This window comes from Odocoileus virginianus, chromosome 16, assembly GCF_023699985.2.
Source record: "Odocoileus virginianus isolate 20LAN1187 ecotype Illinois chromosome 16, Ovbor_1.2, whole genome shotgun sequence".
NCBI classification, from domain to species: Eukaryota; Metazoa; Chordata; class Mammalia; order Artiodactyla; family Cervidae; genus Odocoileus; species Odocoileus virginianus.
This window is the reverse complement of record NC_069689.1, coordinates 4,031,195-4,053,768: the sequence shown is the minus strand read 5'-3', so window position 1 is coordinate 4,053,768 and position 22,574 is coordinate 4,031,195. Positions and strand designations below refer to the sequence as shown.

The 22,574-nt window shown below is 46.8% G+C and overlaps 1 protein-coding gene and 1 long non-coding RNA gene across 4 annotated transcripts in view; one reads left to right on the top strand and one right to left on the bottom strand.

Annotated features, from left to right (window-relative positions):
- Window positions 1-19,347, bottom strand: part of TBC1D2B (TBC1 domain family member 2B) — an 88,955-nt gene extending 69,608 nt beyond the window's left edge. The window contains exon 1 of one of the 3 annotated variants that reach the window (XM_070477657.1): window positions 18,966-19,347. In XM_070477657.1, the coding sequence (XP_070333758.1) occupies window positions 18,966-19,322 (357 nt within the window). In that variant the 5' untranslated portion in view covers window positions 19,323-19,347. The remainder of the gene's footprint in view (window positions 1-18,965) is intronic. The other 2 variants (XM_070477656.1, XM_020883861.2) reach the window with 2 other exon arrangements.
- LOC139038657 (uncharacterized) lies at window positions 18,975-20,868 on the top strand. The gene is made up of 2 exons (XR_011491681.1): window positions 18,975-19,205; window positions 20,423-20,868. It is a non-coding gene; the product is annotated as an uncharacterized lncRNA (long non-coding RNA).
- The last annotated feature ends 1,706 nt before the right edge of the window (window positions 20,869-22,574 follow it).

The window sequence follows — 22,574 nt, the reverse complement described above, 5'->3', positions numbered from 1 at the left end:
GGCATCCAGTAAGGGGTACAGACATCAGACACAATGGTTTTTAGAACCCATACATTCTACCTCAGGGTCAGAGGCAATCTGGAAAATTGCTCTGTAGACCTAAAGCAAGTGACAATTCAGAGATCAAACCTCTACAGTCCACAAGCAAAGGACGACCTCCAAGTGCTCTGGCTACAACCTGGACTCTTTTTAGTGACACTTGCAGGCATGGCCCTAGTAAGGAAAACTACTCAGTACATGATTGCTGGGCATCCTACAGAAAATCCCTCCAACTATCAGCCAAGTCATCATTTCATCCATACATTCAATCAACATTTACTCTTAATATCTATCAGGAACCTGGAATCAGGGCTTGTGAGAAAGAGAGGAAAAATTAATCAGTGATCTCAAGAGTGTTTTAATTGCTATGACAGAGGTCAGAGTGGGTAAGGTGGGGCTGGTGTGACTGGAGATACTGAGGGAAGATAATTAATCAATCAGAGGAAATAGGACAAGGATCAGGTACTGAAAGTTTAAGAAAATTGCTACCTATAGATTCAAAAGGTTCATATTGTTGGCTTAATGTCTTTCTTGTCCAATAAACATCAACTCTGAGATGTCTCCATTTTTCTAGCATCAAGCTCAGTGCCAGACACATTTTTGTTGAATAAATAAGTGAAGAAATGAATGAACAAACAATCATGAAGTGATGCAGGAGCTTGTCTTAAAGGGGAAGCAGGTGGTGGCCAGAAGGACAAGATAGAAAGCAGCAGCTCCAGGCAGAGAGCAGAGTTTGTGCAAAGGCAGAGGACAGAGTGCACTCACGGGGAGGCTGGGATAAGCAGGGGGTGGGGTGGCGCCAGGGTTCAGGGAGGGGAGGAGATGAGCTCAGGCCCAAGAGCCCTAAAGCGCAGCTGGAGTCTGAGTGGCAATCTGGTTGCAGGGTGGACAACTGGGGCTCAGCCTGGCCCTCAAGCAAGACAAAGAGAACACAGCATTCCCAGAGAAGAGGAGAGAGTGAATGGAAGAGTAAGGGGCTGGGACAAAGCCCAGTCAGAGCCCAAAGCCCATCCAGTCCCTCCCCCCACCCCTTTCATAGAGTCTATACTGAGCCCCTGGTCTCCCAACCTCCAGCTTAGGGGAAAGTGCATGTGTTTTGACAGTGTGTGCATGTGTGTGCACATGCATGTGTGTGTTCTAGTCCTCACACCAGTTCCCCTGCCTGGCCCCCAATCCTGTCCCAGGGAGAAGTCAGATTAAGCACTGACCTCTCTAGCTGTTTCCTGAAATGCAGGCACCATGAGAAATATGCCTGATACAAGAAAGCTTTTTCCCGGACTTCCCTGGTGGCACAGTGGATAGGAATCCACCTGCAGATGCAAGGGTAACAGGTTCGGCCTTGCAGAGCACCTAAGCCCGTGAGCCACAACTGCTGACCCTGTGTGCTGCCGCTCCTGAGTGCACGCGCTCCAACTGTGGAAGCCGGTGCTCTGCAACAAGAGAGACCACCACAATGAAAAGCACGCACACCGCAACCAAGTGTAGCTCCCTCTCTCCGCAACTAGAGAAAGCCTGTGCAAGATCAGCAAAGACCCCGTGCAGCCAACCGATCAATCAATCAATTAAAGTACAAGTTGGTTTTTTAAAAAGGAAAGAAAGCTGTTCCCCCTTTAAATTTCCGAGTATTAAATCTGACTGAGGAACAATTAGTAACCTCTTAATCATCTCTTACTAAATTCCTGGGGCAAAACTTTCAGATCACATGCTTTCAAGGTCTGGCATATTAATCATGTTACAGAAATCTGGTCAATAATGCAAGCAAAATTATCTCAAGACAAAGATTAACTGGAGTTTGTTTCCTTCAAAAAGAAAAAGAAAAAAACCTAGAAATCAGTAAAAGCATCTTGACTTCTATCCCCAAGCAGCTGTGAAAGGCTGCTGGGGGCACATGGCTCCCAGGCATGTGCCAAGATCAAGGAGGCAGAAAAGCCCCCAAAGGTCCTCCCCTCAGGGAGCTGAAACCCAAAGACAGAAGTACACACAGGTTGTAAGACAGGACAGGATTAAAAGTAAAACAGCAAAATTCCAGCAGAATTCCACAAAGCCTCTGTGTTTCCCCTTGATATCTTTTAAACAGACTGAACTGAGATTGGGCCTTCTTCAGTCCTAATTAAATACAGAACCACAAACTAGTCTCACTCGGTCATGCAAAGTCAGTCTGGCTCTGCCCCGCCAACTCAGCAGCCACTAGTCACACAGCTCGTGAGCATGTGAAATACAGCTAGTGCCACATCATGAAATACAGATACACTGGGTTAAATAAAATATAGTAGTTAAAATAATTTCACCTGTTTAATGTGGTCAGCCAAAAACTTAAAAGTATGTATCTGGCTCACATCACATTTGTATTGAAAGGGTCTGTTCTAGATAATGGTGGCAAATACCATTTGGGAGAGCCAGGGCTGGCGGGAGATCTGGTGAGGTGGGAAACCCAGCATGTGGGGATGCCCTCGGGGATGGCCATGGGCATGGGTCTCCTGACAGTGGGGCAGCCAACCTTCTTCACCTCCCACAGAACTTTATGACTCAAATAACTTTGTTTTTTAAGTAATCCCCATATCCCCAACCACTTCACGCTCTGTTAATGTCCATGGAGATACCAACATTATTTGGAGACCTCAAAGAATGAGTCTGGCTGGTCTAGCTAATGGCTCACAGTTTCAGAATCTTCCCTGCCCCCTCCCAGAGGAAGGCAAGTAGGACCCTTGAGGGATCTGTCTTCGATCTGTCTCCCTCCCTGTCTTCACACAGGGCACCTCAAGGAGTCCAACACCAGAACTCCCTCCACTGAGCTATACCCACCTGGTGACAAATGAGCCAGGCAGTGCTGAGGCTTATCACCACCACCACCATGACCCAGAGAGGATCAATCTCTGCCCCACCCTACCCAAATCAACATTTAAAATGCTTTAGTCCCACATTCTGGAGAACCAGACAGACATTCAACCATGCTGGAAGGAGCAAAAATGAGGCAAAGCTTCACAGCTCAGAAGAGAAGAAGAGCAGACGCCAGGCAAGCATCCAACAGGCCAGGTGTCACATCTGTTGTCTGAAGGCTCGCCAGGGTCATATCCTGAGTCTCCCATAAACACTGGTCTCTCCATCTTCTACTCAGTCTGCAAAACCCAATACAAAACCCAAATAAGGCTTACTGACCCAAGGCTGAATGTTCTCTCCACACTCAGAATGGGGAACTCAGAACACCATGTAGCCCAGGACAGCTTCCCGCGGCAGTGGCGCCCTCCCTGTGTGTTCTTCCTTAGTCTAAGTTCCTTGAAGGCAGAGGCAAAACCTCCTGGCCTCAATATGGTCCAAGATGCCTAGCACAGTGCCTGGAATACAGTTCAACACTCAAATATCTGACTCATTCTCTCCTACGTTCAGCTACTGCTACTGCCTCAAGACTACTAAAATTCTAGTTCAAATTATGGCACCAATCCCAACATGAGAAATTAAGCCAAACATCTGGGAAAGCCATTCTGGTTGTCCCTACACAGCTGCAGAAATGTCCTGGGGAGCTGGGAGGGCAGATGAGAACAGCGTGGGCATAGTCCTCTGAGATGACAGACATCTGCTGCATTTAGGCGCCATGACCTGAGATGCCAGTTCAGAGAATGGAAACCAGGCCATGCCTCATCCAGCTTGAGGTGGAATTTAGCCCTTGGCAGCTGGCGCGGAGAACCATGTGATGCCCAGCTGTTCCCACAAGCCTTTGTGCCCAGACCACCAATAGCCCAAAACCCAGGAGTCAACTCTTGGGGAAATGGGCCCCAGACACCTGTCCCTGCCCTTGGACCCCAGGAATTTCCCTCTCTCCAAGCCGAGCTCTTTCCTTGGTACTCCGAGAAGTCCCACAATAAAGTTAATTCATCTCAAGACATGTTTATTAAGGGCCCACCCTGGCAGGCAAGCGCATTACTGGGCACAGGGGCTACAGCTGCAATTGTGCACATCCACAGGAGTCAGGCCTCATCTCCTAGCTGCATTCTCACTACACCACAAACTGACCCAAGCCCTCTTATCACCTGGGTCTCCAGCCCATTGGTAAAGAATCTCCATCTACCAAGACTCAGCACATTTTAGAAGCTGTACTAACGCTCATCTCCTTTGATCCAAAACTCCATTCCTGGGGACCTTTCTAAAAGAATCCAAAAGAAGAAAACACCACATACACAGAAATGTTTGTTCATTCACTTGGCAAATACTTATTAAGAGCCTGACTTAGGCCAATGCAGCAGTCAACACTAGGGGTACAGCATCGGGTGAGACCTGGTCAATTCTTGGCTCTAGACTCTCCCAGTGAGCAAATGGCTTCCTTTACACCTGCAGGAGACAATCAGAAACATGTTCATAATACAATCAAAATATAAAACGCAGAAATTCCCTGGCGGTCCAGTGGTTAAGACTCCAAACATCCAGTGCAGAGGGGCACGGGTTCAATCCCTGGTCAGGGAACTAACATCCCACATGCCACACAGTGCAGAAAAAAATTTTAAGAATTAAAAAATTTAAAAAAAACAACAAAACATAAAATGCATAGGTAAATATTTAATAAAGCCTTATGTATCAATAGAAACTTAAAAAAAAAATCCAGCCAAAATTCTAAAAAGTTCTTCAAAGCATGGCAAAGAGATTACAAAATTAATCGGAAGTTTAACCTTTGAGAATTCTGAAAAAATAAACAAGGTATGAGGCTTTGACCTACCAAATGGGTAAGCATATTATAAAACCACAATAATTAAACCAGTACTCTACTGCCAGAGAATCAAAATACAGGGCTAAGTAGATATAAAAATATTTATGCAGCATTTCAAATCAAATCAAATTTTATGTTTTGTTGTTTTTTTTTATTTTTTAATTCTTAAAATTTTTTTCTGCACTGTGTGGCATGTGGGATGTTCATTCCCTGACCAGGGATTGAAAAAGTATTAATCATTAAACAAAGGCATTATGACAAGTGGCTAAAATTTTGGAAAGAAATAAAAGTATCAAGAATTACAGTTTAGGTTTGAAACCTAGGCCACAACATAAAAGAAAATAAATTCAACATTGATTCAAGATTTAAATGCAAAATAGAAACCATTTAAATTAGTAGACAATGCCTTTGGGTACATTTCTGCCAAATTTTAAAGGCACGCAGGGATGATCTGACTTTTAATCCAGCCATCGGCATATCAGAAACTGACAAGGAAGATCTGTGCAGTGATCTCCTGAAGAGCTCACACTAAAGCACAACCAGCAGCCACGACGAATGCCGTGTGCCCTGACACTGTGGACAAGGAAAACCAACGCTCTCTCAGGACTGAGCCCCAAGTCCTCGAAGGGCAGATCTTCAGACTGTAAGCCACAGAGCTGCTTCTTGCACAGGCAACTCAAGGGACCTGACTCCAGGCTGAGCAGGAGCAGGGAGGCATTGATTTCCACAGGCTTGATTACTCACCCCAGCAACATGGAAATAACCTCTGCTGTAACATTTCTGTTCTCTAGAAATGTAAATGCCTGTCTAAACTCCAACAGAAAGACAGCAGTGAAAAATGTCTGTGTGTCCAAAACACCATACAAAATTAAAAGACAAATGACAAAGTGAGAAAAAGACCAAACCACTTCCAAGTTGCTGAGCACAGTGTGGAGTTCCATAGCTTTGCAGGGACACCTTACTCTGCTGGCGCTTAAAGCGCTCCTGTATGCCTGGGAGTGCCTCCTTAGCTTTAAAAAACAAAAGCAAAACCCAATAACAAACCGTAGACTTTTATTTCAAATAATAATACCCATGGCTGCTGCGGAAAATCTGAAAAATACAGCAAAACAAAGAAGAAAATAAAATGTACATAACCACATCACCAGTAATAACCTCAGGCAGCACTTTGGAGTATATCCTTTCAGATACTTTTCTATCCATAAATACACATGGAATTTTCTTTACAAAAATGGAACAAAATTATATAGACTATTTCATAATGTATATGTTCATATTACTAACAGTATTAGATACTACTAAGTAAATGATGACTATGTGCCAGACATTGTACTAAACACTTAATACATGCTATCATTTAAAGCTCATAACAAAAAAATAAAGCTCATAGCAATCTCACAAGATGGTATCATCCATTTGCCCAAAGTATAGCCTACTGGATTCTGGAGCCTAACTGACTTCAAATCCCAGCTCGGCCATTTGCTGGCTGTAACAGCCAAGCTACTTAATGTGCCTCAGATTTCTCACTGGTAAAATGTGAATAACAGGAATCTACTTCATGTTATGCTGTTATGAGTAGGACATGAGTTAATGCCTGTTAAGCTCAGAACAGTGCTTGGCACACACTAACTACTCATTAGGCATCAACTATCCATATTATCATGATCACTCACGATCTCACAGCCACTTGGCACAGTCAAAATTCAAACCCAGGTCTGTGTTCCCTACTATCAAGGGGAAGAAGGAGAAGTGCATGTCCAAGACAAAGTCCATCCTCTCAACATTTCAGCAGAAATCTAGAAGTTCCTCTATGATCCTTCTCAGATACAAAAATGTTGATGACCTCAACCAACAGCCAAGTTCAATTTAAAGTGTGTTGGCAGACTTCCCTGGAGGTCTAGTGGTTAAGAATTCACCTGGCAATGCAGGTGACATGGGTTCAATCCGTGGTCCGGGAAGATTCCACATGCCACGGGGCAACTAAACCCACATGTTACAACTACTGAGCTTGAGCTCTAGATCTCTTGAGCCGCAACTACTGAGCCCACACACCACAACTACTGAAGTCCATGCATCCTAGAGCCTGAGCTCCACAACAGAAACCACTGCAATAAACAGCCTACGCACAGCTTACTGGAGAGTGGCCTGAACTCACTACGACTAGAGAAGGCCTGATGCAGCAACAAGGAACCAGTGCAGCCAAAAAATAAGTAAGTAAATAAAAATACAGCTTTCCAGGTGGCACAGTGGTAAAGAATCCACCTACCAAAGCAGGAGACGCGGATTTGACCCCTGGGTTAGGAAGATCCCCTGGAGTAGGAAATGACAACCCACTCCAGTATTCTTGCCTGGAAAATTCCATTGGCAGAGGAGCCTAGAGGGCTACAGTCCATGGGGTGGTGAAGAGTCAGACATGACTGAGTGACCACGCACGCACACTAAATAAAAATAGTATGTTGGCTTCCTGGATAAAGACAACTCCCACATCAGAGGCTGGGCTCTGACAGTACAGAAGGTCCTCAGGACATCAAAGGAATGGGTGGTGTCTGCACAGTTTCACCGCGTTGGAGAGACCATGACCATCAATCAGCTATAAAGTTCTCCCACTGGATGCTCTGAGCCACAGTTCTGCTCTAAAGACATTTCTTTTAAAATAGACTGCAGTGAGCAAAAAATAAGACTAAACATAAACAAATATGCAGAAGAAAGGAACTGTTCTCCAACATAAAAGGATCACAAGGTCTCTAAGTCTGAAAGACCCTTTCGTCAGTCTCTCAGACTCTTGCTCCCTGACGTTCATCTGGTTCTTCAACCTTGGGCCTCTGCAAGAACATCCTAACTGGTCTTGCTGTCCTTAGTCTCCCTCCCCACACCATCTAATACATAACCAACAAAATCATATGTTTGTCCCGTGCTTAGAACTCTCCAATGGCTCCCAAATGCTGAGCAATGTGACATGGTCACCTGATCCATGCTGCCCCACACTCCTCAGGACTAGAGCCTTTCCCCACCCAACAGGCACACAGAAGCCAGTTGAGCTTCAGTGACCCCTGCTCATACTGCACTAAACCCACATGCAAATGCCTACTTGCTCCTCAAGATCTAGTTCACACATCCTATCTAGGAGGCCATCTGATATCTCTTACAGAACCAATCTTGCATACGTGATGATGACACAGCACTTCAGTTATCCACTTAGGTTGTGAACTTGGGCTCCTCCCCAAAGGGTCAGGGCCGACTGCATAACCGACAGTCACCATGAAGTCACAAGAAGGAGAATACAGATGGACTAAGTTTGCTAAGTCATAGAAAGCAATTGAGACTGCATGGATAGTCTGACTCAGTCATATCTTAAAAGGATATGCAATGCCTGTTCATAATGAAGGGATTTTCATTTCTTAAATCTAAAGAAGGGTATCTGGGGTCTCCCCGGCAATCCAGGGGTTAAGACTCGGCACTTTCACTGCCATAGCCTGGGTTCAATCTCTGGTTGGGAAACTAAGATCTGGCAAGCCCCAAGGTGCAGCAAAAAAAAAAAAAAAGAAACAGAAAGAAAGAAGATTATTTTGGATTTCCGAGGTACTTCTTCCACAAGCAATAAAAAGCACAAGGATATCATAAACAGCCTGATAATGCAAAACACATCTCAGATCAAAAAAAGACTATAATCCCGTATCTGATAAATAATTTTAGGTTCCAAATTTTCTTCTGAACATTTCAAAATCATGAGCTTGCAAACAATCTCAAGGGATCTGGCCCTCTACCAATGGGGGAAAAAAAAAGTAGTTTTTTTCAAAAACCCCTGGGAAGGTTTTGAAATCTTATTTCAGCCCAGCGACAGACAGTGAGAAGGGAAATAATACTGAATCTCCTGGCTCCTTGGAAAATGAAGTGCAACTATAGGGACCTCCACTCCTCTAGTAACACCCTAAGTTCTTACTGCTTTGTCTTTTTAAACTGCTATCCTGAAGTCAGCATTTTCATATAACTTATTATGCAAAATAATTACATGAATTCTAATCTAAAGAACCTAGACCTCCCATCATCACTTTCCCTGAACAGTCTGAGAGGGAGGGGGCAGCCTCTCCCCAGGAAGGTGCCCCTCTTCTCCCTCATTCTGGGAGGTGGTACTCTGAGGAGTTTTGCCATTTCTAGCCCTCAAGCATCTTCTTTTGAAAAGCAAACACCTTGAGAGAACAGATACTCCTTAAACCCATCCTTAACAGTTTAACAGAGATTAAACCAAGGGCAGGGGACTAGGAGAAGATGCCTACACACACACACAAATGCACGTTACAGGAAAAGAGGTCAATAAAGTTAACTGGGCTTGCAAGAAGCCTGGCCTAGATGACAGATTTCACCAAGACACGGGCAAGGACAAGGCCACTCTCTGGGCCTGTTCTTCCCTGCAGGAAATGTGGAAGCCTGTCAAAACGCTTTCTGTTTCAGAGGGAAGGCGAGCATGCGGCCTCCGAGTGACCACAGGGCTGCATTCCTACGTTCCCTATCAGCTCTGCCATTGCACAATAAAAGAGTGCCAGGGTTTTATGAGCTCAGGATAAACAAGAGCTCCTGTAGCGATGGCAGGCAAACGGGAGAACAGCCCCACGCCACCTCTGCCTGCGGTGATCTCCACACACCATGCAACACTGCAACATTCTGGCTTGATGTTTTTTAACTTAAAAGGAGGACACAGGAATGACTGACTTAATATGAAGTTTTATGATCTGGGGTTTGGGAGGGGCAGACTCCCAGGCTCCACCCATTGGAGATTACGGGGAACATGGGAGCCTGGTACCAAAAATCTGCCTAAACTTTCAGTCAATTTACTGGAGTGTTTGGGAAGCATGTTGATTTCTAACAGTCTTTTTAAGATAGAGCTGGTATCTCAGGAAAGTGCCAGATGGTTCTCCTGTATCAATCCCCTCTCGGGGTGAAAAGCTGAAGGCGCTACAACTCCTTACCAGCTATTTGGTGGTGGTGATCATTAAAACCCTCTCTCTCAGAAACATCCTAAGGATGGCCTCCGGGAGCTTCCCTCTGAATGGCCCAGGAGGAACCCTGGCACATGTTGGTGTGCCAGCAACTAAGTGATCAGCATAGGGGGACAGAAATGTCAGGGCCACTGGGGAGAGGGAGTCACAGGCCCCAAACCATTGCTCTGAAGCAAAGAAACTCAGAATGCAAAGAAGGTGGGCAGATATAAACCACAGAGGTCAACCTAAGGATAAAGGGCTCACACCTCACTGATCTCCACCCACGCAGTTTAGTTATTTCTAGTCCACTGAGAAAACCATCCTCTCACAGGACCAGTCTTTACTTCATGGTCAAAGAGAACATTCATTCATGATGTAGAAGAGGGCAGTGTTTCTGAAAGAGAGGACCAGATGTCTGCAGCAGGAGGGGCAGGAGAGTGGATAAGGAAGCAGATTCCTGAGGTCCACCCTGGCCAACCAACTAAACCAGAATCTCTAGCGGGGAACCCCCACCACCCGCATTTTAACAGGATCCCAGGAGGCTCCTTCCCCACACTAAATGTGAGGACCACAGTTCTCCAGGAGATGTCCTTTAAAGGACAGAAATCAAAGAAAGCCTTATCAGCATGTTACCTCCGGGACAGTAAATGTAAGAGAGCTGTAAACTGTGAAGCTTAAAAAACTGGTTCACTTCTGAGGCCAGAGGGCATGGCTTACAGAGCAGCAAGAGAAAAAAACACACACCAAGGGTTAGTTTTCCCCTGCATAGAGGAAAGGTGCCAAAGGGAAGGCTCCTAAACAGGGATGTGTAAGTCTAGTCCCTGCCAGGGAAATACCACTAATGTCTATTATCAATCAACCCCCACTGGAAGTTTATCATCTATATTGTTAATGTCTGACCTCCATGTGACTGAACATCTTACATCTGTACCACAGTACCTGAGAGGTAAATGTGTAATCTTAGAATCTTGTGTCCAACAACTAAAAACAGAAGAAGCCCAATTTCCTACTAAGGGAGTAAGATGGAAATATGAAGCAAATAGCATAAAGCCACTGGGTTTAAAATAGCTAAATATCACTCAGATGTGTGTGTGGAGGGGGTTGGTTAGCGCCAGGGCTGCAGCTAACTAGCTGTGGGACTCAGCTTCTTACTCTGTCATACAAGGAGCAAGACGGGTTGATCTGAGGGTCTCGTCAGTACTGACTCAGGGATAATGACCCTTGGAACAAAAACACTGGTGACCTCACAGACCACTTGATGACAGTGCCCTAATGACACCCAGGGCTGGACAGAACAGGCTCCCTGAGGCCAAAGGCAACACCTGACTCCCACTGGATGCCCATCGGGGCCTTGTCCAACCAAGGTTGTTAGGTGAACAGCCAGTGGCTGCATCAGATTTCCAAATGCAGGCCCCTTCTCTGCAAGCACAGTCTCCCCCGGACATCACAGAGCTGGAAAGGGAAATGAAAACTGGGCTCACAGACTAGAAATAATTCCTATAATCCAGGATCAACATCTCTAATAACACCAGCCTGTTGGCCTCCAGTCTACCTCTAGGCCTGCCATCTGACACCACGACAAGTTCTCACCTGAGGGCAGACTGCTCAAGGAAAGTCTGCTCTTTCCAGGAGGGCTGACCCTGGAAAGGGCCAGTTGTTGTTTAGTCCCTAGGCTGTGTCTGACTCTCACAACCCCACGGACTGCAGCCTGCCAGGCTCCTCTGACAAGCAAGAATACTGCGGTGGGTTGCCATTCTCTTCTCCAGGGGATCTTCCCAACCCAGGGATCAAATCCGCATCTCCCGTATTGGCAGGCAGATTCTTTACCACTGAGCCACCAGGGGAGGAGGCCAGAGGATCTCAGCTCCTGACTGTCCCCCTCTCCTCCAGATTCCTACTCTCCCACACAATCAATCAAAAAACAAGTTAAGCAATGGCCTGGCAACATCATGAAAAGACATTGATTCCCATTCAATTGGGAACACTTCTTGCTCACCCAAAATGAACTAAATCTTTGAACAGCTATACAATTACACCAAAGCCTAGCCAACTCCTCAGCCCATTTCTCCAGGGATCATCTCGATGTTCAGTCATACAGATCCCCCCAATTCAGCAATGCCCACGGAAATTATGGTACGAACCACAGATTTCTGGCCCCGGGTGATATTCAAACCTGTACTTTATCTTCAGGCTTCCCTGCCCTTCTCTTCATTTACTATGGAAAGATTCCAGACCTCCCTCAGAATTAAAAAAACTTGCAGACACTTGATGTTTACTCCCAGAGATGAATACAACAGGCAATATGGTTTCTCTCCAAAGTTTTTTTTCAAAGCTATCAGGTGCTAATCTATTTTTAAAGTCTCAGCACTGTAGTTTCTTAAATGGAAAATTTTCACTGCTGTATCTGCAGAAAAAGCATGATGCTTATGACATGGTGGATGCTCAAAATTATTTGCTAAAGGGAGAAATGGACATTGCAAACCTCCTTCTGACCATGCAATGTGAGCACACCACACATCCACCCCAAAAGGAAATGAGGGTCTGAAGTGTTCATTCAATCCAACCGATATACACAGGGCATCTAATCCATGGCTGACACTCCATTAAGTATTAAGGCTGATGCAGTGAACCCAGAAGTCTAAGCTCTCAGGAAACCTACACTCCAGTAGGACACAGCATCAGATGCTCAAAAACCAACACAGGACAAGACCCATTTTAGGGAGGAACGCCATCTGAACCTGTCCATTCGGGGTTTCCTATGCTGCTTGGTGAGCTATTATTTACTGGGTGATCATGAAACCCACAGCCTTTCCAGAGACCACCTTAGCCTCCTGACTCTCGAGGCCTCCCTCGCACATACAAGTGCCCAGCGTGTTCACTTCACCAAGTTCTCTAAGTACAGTACTTAGCAGAACATTAGTCAGAAGCGTCACTACTTCCTAATTCACCAACTGTACTCACTCTGTGAAAGTGAGCAAAACCCACTGAGGACTGGGCCTGCCAAGATGTAGGTAAACACCCGCTCAAATGTCACTAAGACCCTACTACAGCAACCTCCAACCTTTTGGCACCAGGGACCGGATTCTTTAGTGGAAGACAATTTTTCCATGGACTGGGGTGGTGGCGGGGGTGTGGATGGTCCAGGCAGTAATGCGAGTGATAGAGAGCGGTAGGAAGCAGCAGATGTAGTTTCATTCACCTGCCGCTCACCTCCTCAGTGCGGCCTGCTTCCTAAGAGGCTGCAGACCAGTACTGGTTCACAGGCCGGGGGCTGGGGACTCCTGCCCTACTATATAAATCTCTAAAAGAACTGAAAATTCCTGGTTAAAACCCCTTCCACTCCCACAACTGAAGAGTCATTTCTACAATAATAGGGTTCTTTTCTTTCTTTGGACAGAGGGTTATTATCTATATTTCGTTCTTTGGGAAGGCTGATGGGTGAAGGCAGCTGAACAAGGAGACTGTCCACCCCTCAGAAGCCTCAGTGAGATGGGAGAGCTGGTGCTCACCAGATCTCAACCTGAAGGCATGTGACCCCTCCCTCCATTTCTCAAGCAACAGTTCCCTTCATAGCAGAAGGAAATTGGCAACATGCATGCCTATGAGCAGAGCAAGTAGGACAGGAGAGAAGTCAAGGAAGGCGGCCGTGAGGAATGCTGCAGGAAAGGTAGCCCAGCGCAGCCAAGTAGCCCTGATCCAGCAGCCCCAGCTCATTTCTGAGCTTAAGTGTTGCTTAAGAGGCAATGGACTACCAGATCTTCAACTTTGCATTTATCTTCTTTAAAACCTGTCTGCCGGTGGGTAACATATTAGTATTTCAACTCTTAATACACAAGACATCTTCCAACATAATTAGATGAAAATACTGGACATGATCCAACCATCAGTTTGGGGCAGGGGTAAAAAAAAGATAAAAACATCACTATTTGTCAAGCCCTGCTGAAAAGTCTTTGCACATTCCTACAGCGAGGGCCACAAGGCCCTCCCCGCCACCCAGCTGCCTTTGCGTGTTCCGTGAATTCCCTACACACTCAGACACGCCAAGGGTCTCTGCTCCTGCCCCTCCTCTCCCTAAACACTCTCTCTCCATTCACTGCTCTCTCCATTCCTCCAGTTAACATCAATGTGCCTTTTATACCTCAGTTCAAAAGTCAATTCCTCAAGAAGTCTTCCCTCCTCCCTTCAAACTAGATCCAGAGCCCCTGTTACACAGGCATCCCATCTCTTTCCTTTTAAACTTCCCAGCACTCATTGGTGTTGCTTTATTTTTATAAATGCCTGTCTCTGGGCTACCCAGAAACCTCTTCAAGGACAGGAACTATGCTCACCTTATTCAACCTACACCCGCAGTGCCTAAGCATAAAGAGTGAGAGTGAGTGAACAAATGAATGAGAAGTGCCCAGCCAGGCGTTCCTAAAACACCAGTGTCAGTGAACTAAGGCTGAGGATCATATCTAGCCTAATGCCTGTCTTTACACAGTTGTAAGCCAAGAATGGTCTTTCAGTCCAGTTCAATCGCTCAGTCGTGTCTCACTCTTTATGACCCCATGAGTTGCAACACACCAGGCCTCCCTGTCCATCACCAACTCCCGGAGTCCACCCAAATCCATGTCCATTGAGTCGATGATGCCATCCAACCATCTCATCCTCTGTCGTCCCCTTCTCCTCCTGCCCTCAATCTTTCCCAGCATCAGGGTCTTTTCAAATGAATCAGCTCTTCGCATCAGGTGGCCGAAGTACTGGAGTGTCAGCTTCAGCATCAGTCCTTCCAATGAATATTCAGGACTGATTTCCTTTAGGATAGACTGGCTGGATCTCCTTGTCTTTATGTTTTCATATAGTTTTTTAAAAAAATCAGAAGAACTGCATTTTGTGATGTGAAAATTACATGACATTTATATATCATAGTCCATAAACAAAAATTATAGGAACAGATCTACACTCATTCTACAGTTGTTTCTGTACTAGAACATCAGAGCAGAGTAGTCCCAGAGTTGGCACTGGTGCAAGACCTCAAATATTTACCACGTAATCACTCACTCACTGCCACAACAATGCCCTCAGAGTCTACGCTGCAGGCATGAAATATGAGAGACATGAGAATTAAGGACTGATGGTAATCCAGCTTCTGGATCCCTGATGCCCGTCATATTCACTGAGCATTCCCTGAACGGCAGCCACCTCCATGACACATGGTGAGAATGTCATTGGAGGCATTTGAGAATTCTGGCTGATCACTTCTAAAGGGTTGGAGCTCACACCAAAACCAAGGCTTACTGGGTAACCACCTTCTACTCATTCACTCAACAAATGTCTACTTGGGCACCTACTTTGTGCAGGCACTGTTCTGGGAGGCGAGGATACAAACAGCGGCCCTTGGGGGTCCTCCTGAGCAGGAAATAGTGGGGAGACTACACTACAGTGAGGCCTGTATGACAGGCAGTGGGAGACAGAAAGATTCTGTGATATCACACCCACAAAACTGTACCTACTTTTAAGGAACATACTCTCTGGGAAGCCATGACAAACCCATGAAAAGTTACGTCTTGATAAAAGATTTAACTAACACTTCAAGACCCCTGAGCAGATGCCCCAGGGACAAACAGCTTAGCAGAACCATTTAGCCAAGACCTCTGATACACCCCATCTATTTTGTACTGCACACACTGTGATTACCCAAGCTAACAAATGTTTGTCATTAGACTGAGAGCAGTTTCAACACCAGAGAATGTGCGTCCTTCCCACAAAAGTGGGTTAAGAATAGGCATGCATGATTGTTCGGTTACGTGTGGCTCAAAAACCAACACACATGTCCATTTGCACACCACATGCCTTCAAGAAACACAGCAGAGGGAGTGGGGTGAATCTGCTGACAGTCTGATGACGCTCCTCACTCCGGGAACTGCAGAAATCTGGCAGGGCAGGGTCATTCAAGCTTTCCTCCCAGTCAGTCACATGCTCTCCCTCTCTATGGGACAGCTCTCTCCAGCATTAACTCCTGTGTCTCAGATCCCAGCAAAGCTCAGAGAGCAGCCTCTAGCACCTCTACATACACACACACACACACACACACAGCACCACAAGAAGCATCAGTTTCTATCTGACTGTTGTAGCAGTTTCCAAATGTCAAGTAACAAGTACATACAGCCTGGTAAAGAATCAGTAGGTACAATGTTGCTGGTGCTTTCATTCTGTATGAAAAGGACAGAAATTCAATGCATTACAGGAAAAACCATGACATCTAATCCCAAGCCACTGAAATAGAAGTTAAAAAAATAAAAGGAAGACTTGTCAAAACAGATAAGAGAATTAGATACCTGGCATTTTGGACACTCACTGTTTCTACAATCTACTATCCAAGAAGGTCTCAGTCTATCTTCATGATCTCAGACAAATCCCATTCCCTCTCTGGTCTCCATTTCCTCATCAGTAAAATAAGGCATGGACCACATCTCTGAGTTTAGGAACAGAAAAGTTTACTAAGAAATTCCAATATCAGCTTTCATTAAGACTCAAGCAGTAAAACATTTTGGAAAAGTTCAACAAAACCACAGCTCTTCCAGAGTAGGCAGAAAGTCACTTTAAAATAAGAACCATATGATAATACAATAAGCAAAGTGATTTTTTTTTCTTTTTAACCCGTCAAAAGAAATTGTACCTATAAAATTATATACATTAGCTAAACCTTGAGTAGGGATTAATCCTCACTAACCTACAACCCCCTCAGAAATCAAGGTCTGAAAAAAAAAAAGAAATCAAGGTCTGCATTACAGCTGAGCAGCCCTAAAGCGAAGCATTAAAGCTTATGGGAATCAGTTCTTGGATGCGAAAGGTGAAAAGGAAGATAAATTGCTAATTTCCACTTTTACCACCATAAAATTTTTACTCCCACAGCTCAGAAGGAATCACCGTACCCTAAAATTCATCTTTCTTAAAACACACTCCTTACTCTGAAACCCTGCATTCTGACTGCTCCCTTCTTTTGAAGAGCCTAGCCTGTGTTTCCATTTCCACTGTTTTTACAAAGCAGACCCTTGGCCTCAGGCATGCTCTCTCTTATTCTATGACTAATTCAGCTTTACATACCAAAATGTTCCATAGTCAGTAACCTACGTGAAGATCTATTTCATTTAAAAAAAGAAAGAGAGAGAGAGAAATATTCTGAACATAGAAGAAGATAAATAGAATAATAAAACAAACACCACCTGGTGCTAGAAATAAAACATTGCAAAAACAGTGGATGCCCCCAGGCACCCATTTCCACTCACATTCCCCTCTCTTCCCAAGTGGAAACCACCATCCTGAATGCAGGGCTCATCACCCCAACAGAGCTCTCCCATTCCCACACAGCATATGCATCTACGTGATCTCAATTTTTACATGAATCATACCTCTGTATGCAATCTGTAACTTTGTTTTTCTTTCTCAATTTTATGTTTATGGGAGTCATCCATGTTGACACTTACAGCTCTCATTCCTAGATGTTCGCTGCTGTATAATATTCCATTACACGAACATACTACATAATGGCTAGAAACACTACCTGTTGTTTCTTATGGATGCCATGTACTGCCTACTCTGTGCCGGCCATTTTCCAGAATTCTCAAAACTAACCAGTGAGGACGGTAAGATTCCCATTAGGCTGAAGAAGAAACTGGGACAGAGAGGTTGTATCATTTGCTCAACGCCTGTCAGCAGCAAATTCAAGCCATAAGTTTAAGTCCATCCAACTCTAAAGCCGCACTCCTGATACTGTATTTTGTAACCCCACTTATCTAGATATCTCCACCATTCAAAAAACTGTAATGAAAATATCTGATAGAGGGTTCCAAAGTCATCTGAGAAAAGCTGAAACAGGATGCTCTATTTTCTGTTTTAACAAACAATTCGACAGGAAATTCAGCTGTACAAAGGGACAGTCCACGACAGTGAGGACAAGTCTTTCTTTGGCAAAAGTCCCTGTGTACTTGCTAGGGTCACTCCAAAGTTTACACAAATGCTTCTAAGTAAACCCCAGTTGAACTACAACTCTGCTTGGCTTCCTTTGGAGAACCAGGCTGTCTGCACCCACTTAAAGAAGGGATGGAAGAATCTAAAAGGACACAAGAACACAGTAATCAGCCTCTGCTTGCAACAGCAGGAACTGAGTTGACAAAACTCTGAAAAACTACCTCGGGGAGCAGCCCCAACTGCTGCTGGCTTCAGAAATCCCGGGAACAGCCCTGTGCTTACAAGGCCAAGGGTGCTAGGCTCAGCCCATTCTGCTCTCTACTTGGCCAGCTTTGCAAAGTTTTCATACATCCCAGCCCAGCCCTGCTGCTCTGGAGAAACCCAGCTTGCAATACGGAAGAGAAGAGAGACAGAGATGAGTGAGGGTGGAGGCTCACAGGAACCAGGCAAGGCGGGAGGCTGGGAGAGAGACCAGATTCCAGGCCAAGGCCCAGACTGGCTCAGGTGCTGGAAGCAGGAGGGCCCCTAGGAGACGATGGGAGCCCCCCAAGAACGAGGGGGGAGGAGGGGCTTCTGAACACCAGGGTGACTCCTGATGCAAGTTCCATGCTTCAACACAGAAAGCTTCAAATGCGCAAGGCAGGACTGGTTGAAGGAACCCTTTCCCTCCTCTCCCAGCCAAAGCAGGGAGCAAGCAAACAGGCTCTGCTACTGACTGACTGTGTGAACTTAGCAGCAGTATCCCTGCTGACTCTGGAGGGGATCTCTGACTCTCTCTGTCTATAATCTTGGATGTCGTAACATTTACCAGTGGTTAGTGTATATTTCATGTAACCCCAACTCCCCCAAGATGTAGATACTACTACTATCCCCATTTTACAGATGAGGCAGCTAAAGAGGGTAATAATTTAGTCAAGGGCAGGAAGCCTTCAGTCATGAGTGCCTGGGAGGGTTACACAGGACATCCACAGAAGAGGGGTGAGGAGAGGAGGGGAGGTGGACAGAGAGAACCCGAGGGAAGGGTGATAACGGGTCAAGGGGCTGAGGGCCCAGCCATTCTGGTCTAAACTCAGGTGAAGAGCTTCAGATGGGGACACGGGGACAGAGTCTGAGAAAGAAACGGGGAAAGGCTGGCAGACGGGCTTTTAAGAAAGGGAGGGTGAACGGAGAAAGTCCGACGGGCAGAGGAGCTAGTCTGAGCTGGGTGCCAGGGGCAGCCCCAAGGCTAAGAGGAGGGAACTCAAGAAGGGCGTGTGCACGCGTTGCCGGGAAGCAGGTGCTGGGCTGCAGGGGCGCGGTCCCACCTTGAGCACCGTGACGGCTCCCGCGCTGCGCACCTGGAAGTGCGCGGGCGGCTCGGCGCCGGGCTCGGCCGCCTCGTCGGGGCCCGAGTAGCTGAAGCAGGCGTCTGCGATGTCCAGGTGGCCGAGGGGCAGCGCGTCCTGCGGGCTCTTGAAGTAGTAAAGGTAGCAGCGGCGCGCGTCGAACACGAACCAGCGGTTGCGGTAGCCGCGCAGCGGGCCCTTCCCGGACAGCTTCTGCAGGTACCCGCACAGCCGCGCCGGCTCCCGCCCCGGCCCTGCCCCAGGCTCGGCCGCGGCACCCGGGGCCGCGCCCTCGCCACCGCCGCCCTCCTCCCCGCGGGCCGCGGGCCCCGGCATTGCCAGCCCCCGAGCCAACCGCCGGCGCCCGGGCCCCCAGCGCCTCGGCGCCGCCGCCGCCGCCGCCGCCGCTGCTGCGCCCCCTCCCCTGAGCCCCGGCGCTCCGCACGGCTGGCGGGCGCGCAAAGCAGCCTGGGACTTGTAGTCCCACCCCCGCCCGCCCCCAGGAACGCCCGCTTCGACCCGGGGCTCTCCCGCAGGCACCCCAGAGGCAGGTCGGGTAGCATCACCGCCTGCCTTCTGTGCCTTCGTGTAACCTGGGCTCAAAACCCCGCGTTGCCAAGCTGAAACACTGTTCCGTTTCTTTACGGGAGTGTGAACTTGCAGTTCTCAAAAATCCATCAGTGTCCCCTTGAAATTGTACATTTCTCTCTTTATAAATTATACCTCAGTGCCAAACTTTGGTTTTAAATCTTTGCCCTGCCAGATTCATAGGCTAGTATTGCACAACCGAGAGAGCTTATTGCTTGGCGCCGAGTGTGTGCTCAGTAAATGTTTATAGAATCTGTGAATGAAAGCCAAATCTTTTCCCACCTCTCCAGATCTCAGTGGGTTCACGTTCTGAATTCAACAAATACATACTGAGCCCCTTCTATGTGCCAAGTACAGTTCCAGACACTGGAGGACAAGGTAGTGAACAAGCTGCAAAATCATTCCCCTGCCCTCATGGAGATAATAGTCTAGTAAGGGAGAGAGAGGATACCCACATAAAAAGGCAGATAAAAGTATACTGTGCCAGTGATGTAACTTAAAAAAGGATTGCCACTTAAATAGCCCTTAGTGTTACCAGTGTTTTATGTATCAGCTCATTTGAACTTTCACAGTAACTTCAAGAGGCAAGTGCCTTTGTCTCACAATAATGCAAGAGGAGAGCAGGAGGGGCAGGCTACCTTTCAGGGGATCAGGGAGGCCCCACTGAGGAGGTGACCTGGAGCAGAGACCTAGATGACGTGAGGGAATGAGTCATGCAAGTTTGTGGGGGAAATGCGAATACTAAAGCTCACTTTACTTAATGAAGAATGGAAGGTCATAGCAATATTTGTGAAAGGACCAGATCAAAACAATATCTCACCTTCTTTGGTTTGCATGTTTTTACATAGGTGGAAAACGAACTTTCTGAGATGGATGGAACCCTGAATCAGACTGCTTACTGGGAGGCAGGTTGAAAGAGTGAGCTCACGCAGCCAGCCAACCAGCTGTGGGCCCTGTGTTAGCTGGGCCTGTGTTGCCCCACCTCTCCCTAGGCCCGTCAAGGATCTGCCTGGGTGGCCATGGCAAGGGCACCTCCGTCTCAGCACCCTTTAGAGCTCTTTGAGTGCAATATGCATCAAGTCAAAGACTGGACTGTGAATCCAGATTGATGGAATCTGTCTCCTAGCTTTGCCACTAACCAGTGGTCTGACTTTGGGTGAGTTATGTTACCTCTCTGAGCCTCAGTCTCATCATCTATAAAATGGGGATAGTACAAGTAGTTACTTCATACCATTGTTCTTATAAAGATTATGAAATCATGTGAACGTGCTTAACATGGCACCTAGCACAGTAAGCACTCAGTATATGAATTATTACTGTTATACAGTTAGCACTGATCTGCTGAAATCAGCAGATTCTGAGAGGGGGCTCTCGCAGCCTCAATACACAGGAGGCCAGAGAATGCACTGCAGGAGTGGGATGGGCCACCCTCGGGAGTAAAGGAACCGTGTTTCATGTGCCTTGCCATGAGCAAGAGGGGCTGTGATTTGCTGGCTTGTGGGCTAGGAAGCCAGAGGAGGGTGTGACCGAGAAGTCCTATGGAAAGGGGAAGAGCTGGGAGAACTGGGTCTGTACAGCTCCTGGACACAGCTACACACAGGAGGCATACAGGAGGCCACAGGGCAGGAGCGGGTACAGACCCCCTCTATCCTCTGCTCTGTCAATGAGTTGTGCAAAAGTAAGGATGGCCATAGCCTGCTGTCACCGAGGACAGACTAAGCCCTTGGGGTATCTGGTGGAGGCAGGTATCTGCTAGGCACGAGGAAAGCATCCTTCCCAGGTGGCAGGAGTGAGCCCCCTCACCCTGGGGTGCGGGTCTGGCCTGGCTGGCTGGGTCTGGGCAGTTGGTATTCGACAAGGGATCTCTGCAGGCCCTGGCAGAGCTGGTGGTTGTGCTTCTCAGTGGGCAAGCTGGCCTCAAGCCTGACCCTCCTGCACTAGAACTTCCACTCTCCCTGTCATTTCAACATGCTCGCAGGCCCACTTTCTCATGGAGGCCATACCCCACATCAGATCAAACATATTAAAATGCCCCACATTCCATAGTAAACATAGGCATAACATTTGCTCTAAAAATGTTTGAAGGAGTTTCTAGAATTATGCTCTGGATAGTATCTATGAGGAATTCTTTTTAATATACATTTGGCTACTACATCTTGGCAGATATCATGTCTATGTGGGAATCCTGGCTGAGTGAGAAAAACCCAACCTATAAATTGTTTTCAAAGGGAGGAACGTTTTTATGATGTTTTTATGAAGTAGACATAATGTTCTACTTTTCAGACATGTAATGAAACGTTTATTAATTTTGACTTTCCTCATTTCCTGGGGCTTTTTTTTTAGTCTACAGACATTTCCCAGGTCCCTTGAAAGTTGGCAGATCTAGGTGCTGGTACTGGTTTAGTTGCTAAGTCATGTCCAACTCTTGAGACTCCATGAACTGTAGCCTGCCAGGCTTCTCTTTCCATGGGATTCTCCAGGCAAGAATACTGGAGTGGGTTGCCATTTCCTTCTCCAGGGCATCTTTCCCACCCAGGAATCGAACTCGAGTCTTCTGCACTGCAGGCAGATTCTTTACTCACTGAGCTACAAGGGAATCCCTGTGGTGCTGAGCCTACACTATCTAAAAACTCTATAAACTCTCCTGACCCTTGCCAGGCCCAGAATATGGCCCTCTCTGAGGAGGCACAGCTACAAGCCCAGAGACCCCAGTGAGACAGGCAAAATGTGGAGGCCTCAAAACTGGGGGCAACATCTCAGTAGGGGCCTCTGGAGGGCCCCACATCTCTGCAGAGCCAAGCAGACATAGCCCAAGCATTCCAAGACTCCAGCACCAACCCCAACACCCTCTGGACCCTCCAGACTTCTCCCAGGCCCCTTGCCCTGCCAGTTCTCTCTGGGTCACCCTGGGATGCTGGTTATTTCATGAACAAACCCTGCATTGTCTCACCCCACCCCCCTCTGTTCCTAAAGCTAAAAGCTAAAGCGCCTATATGATGG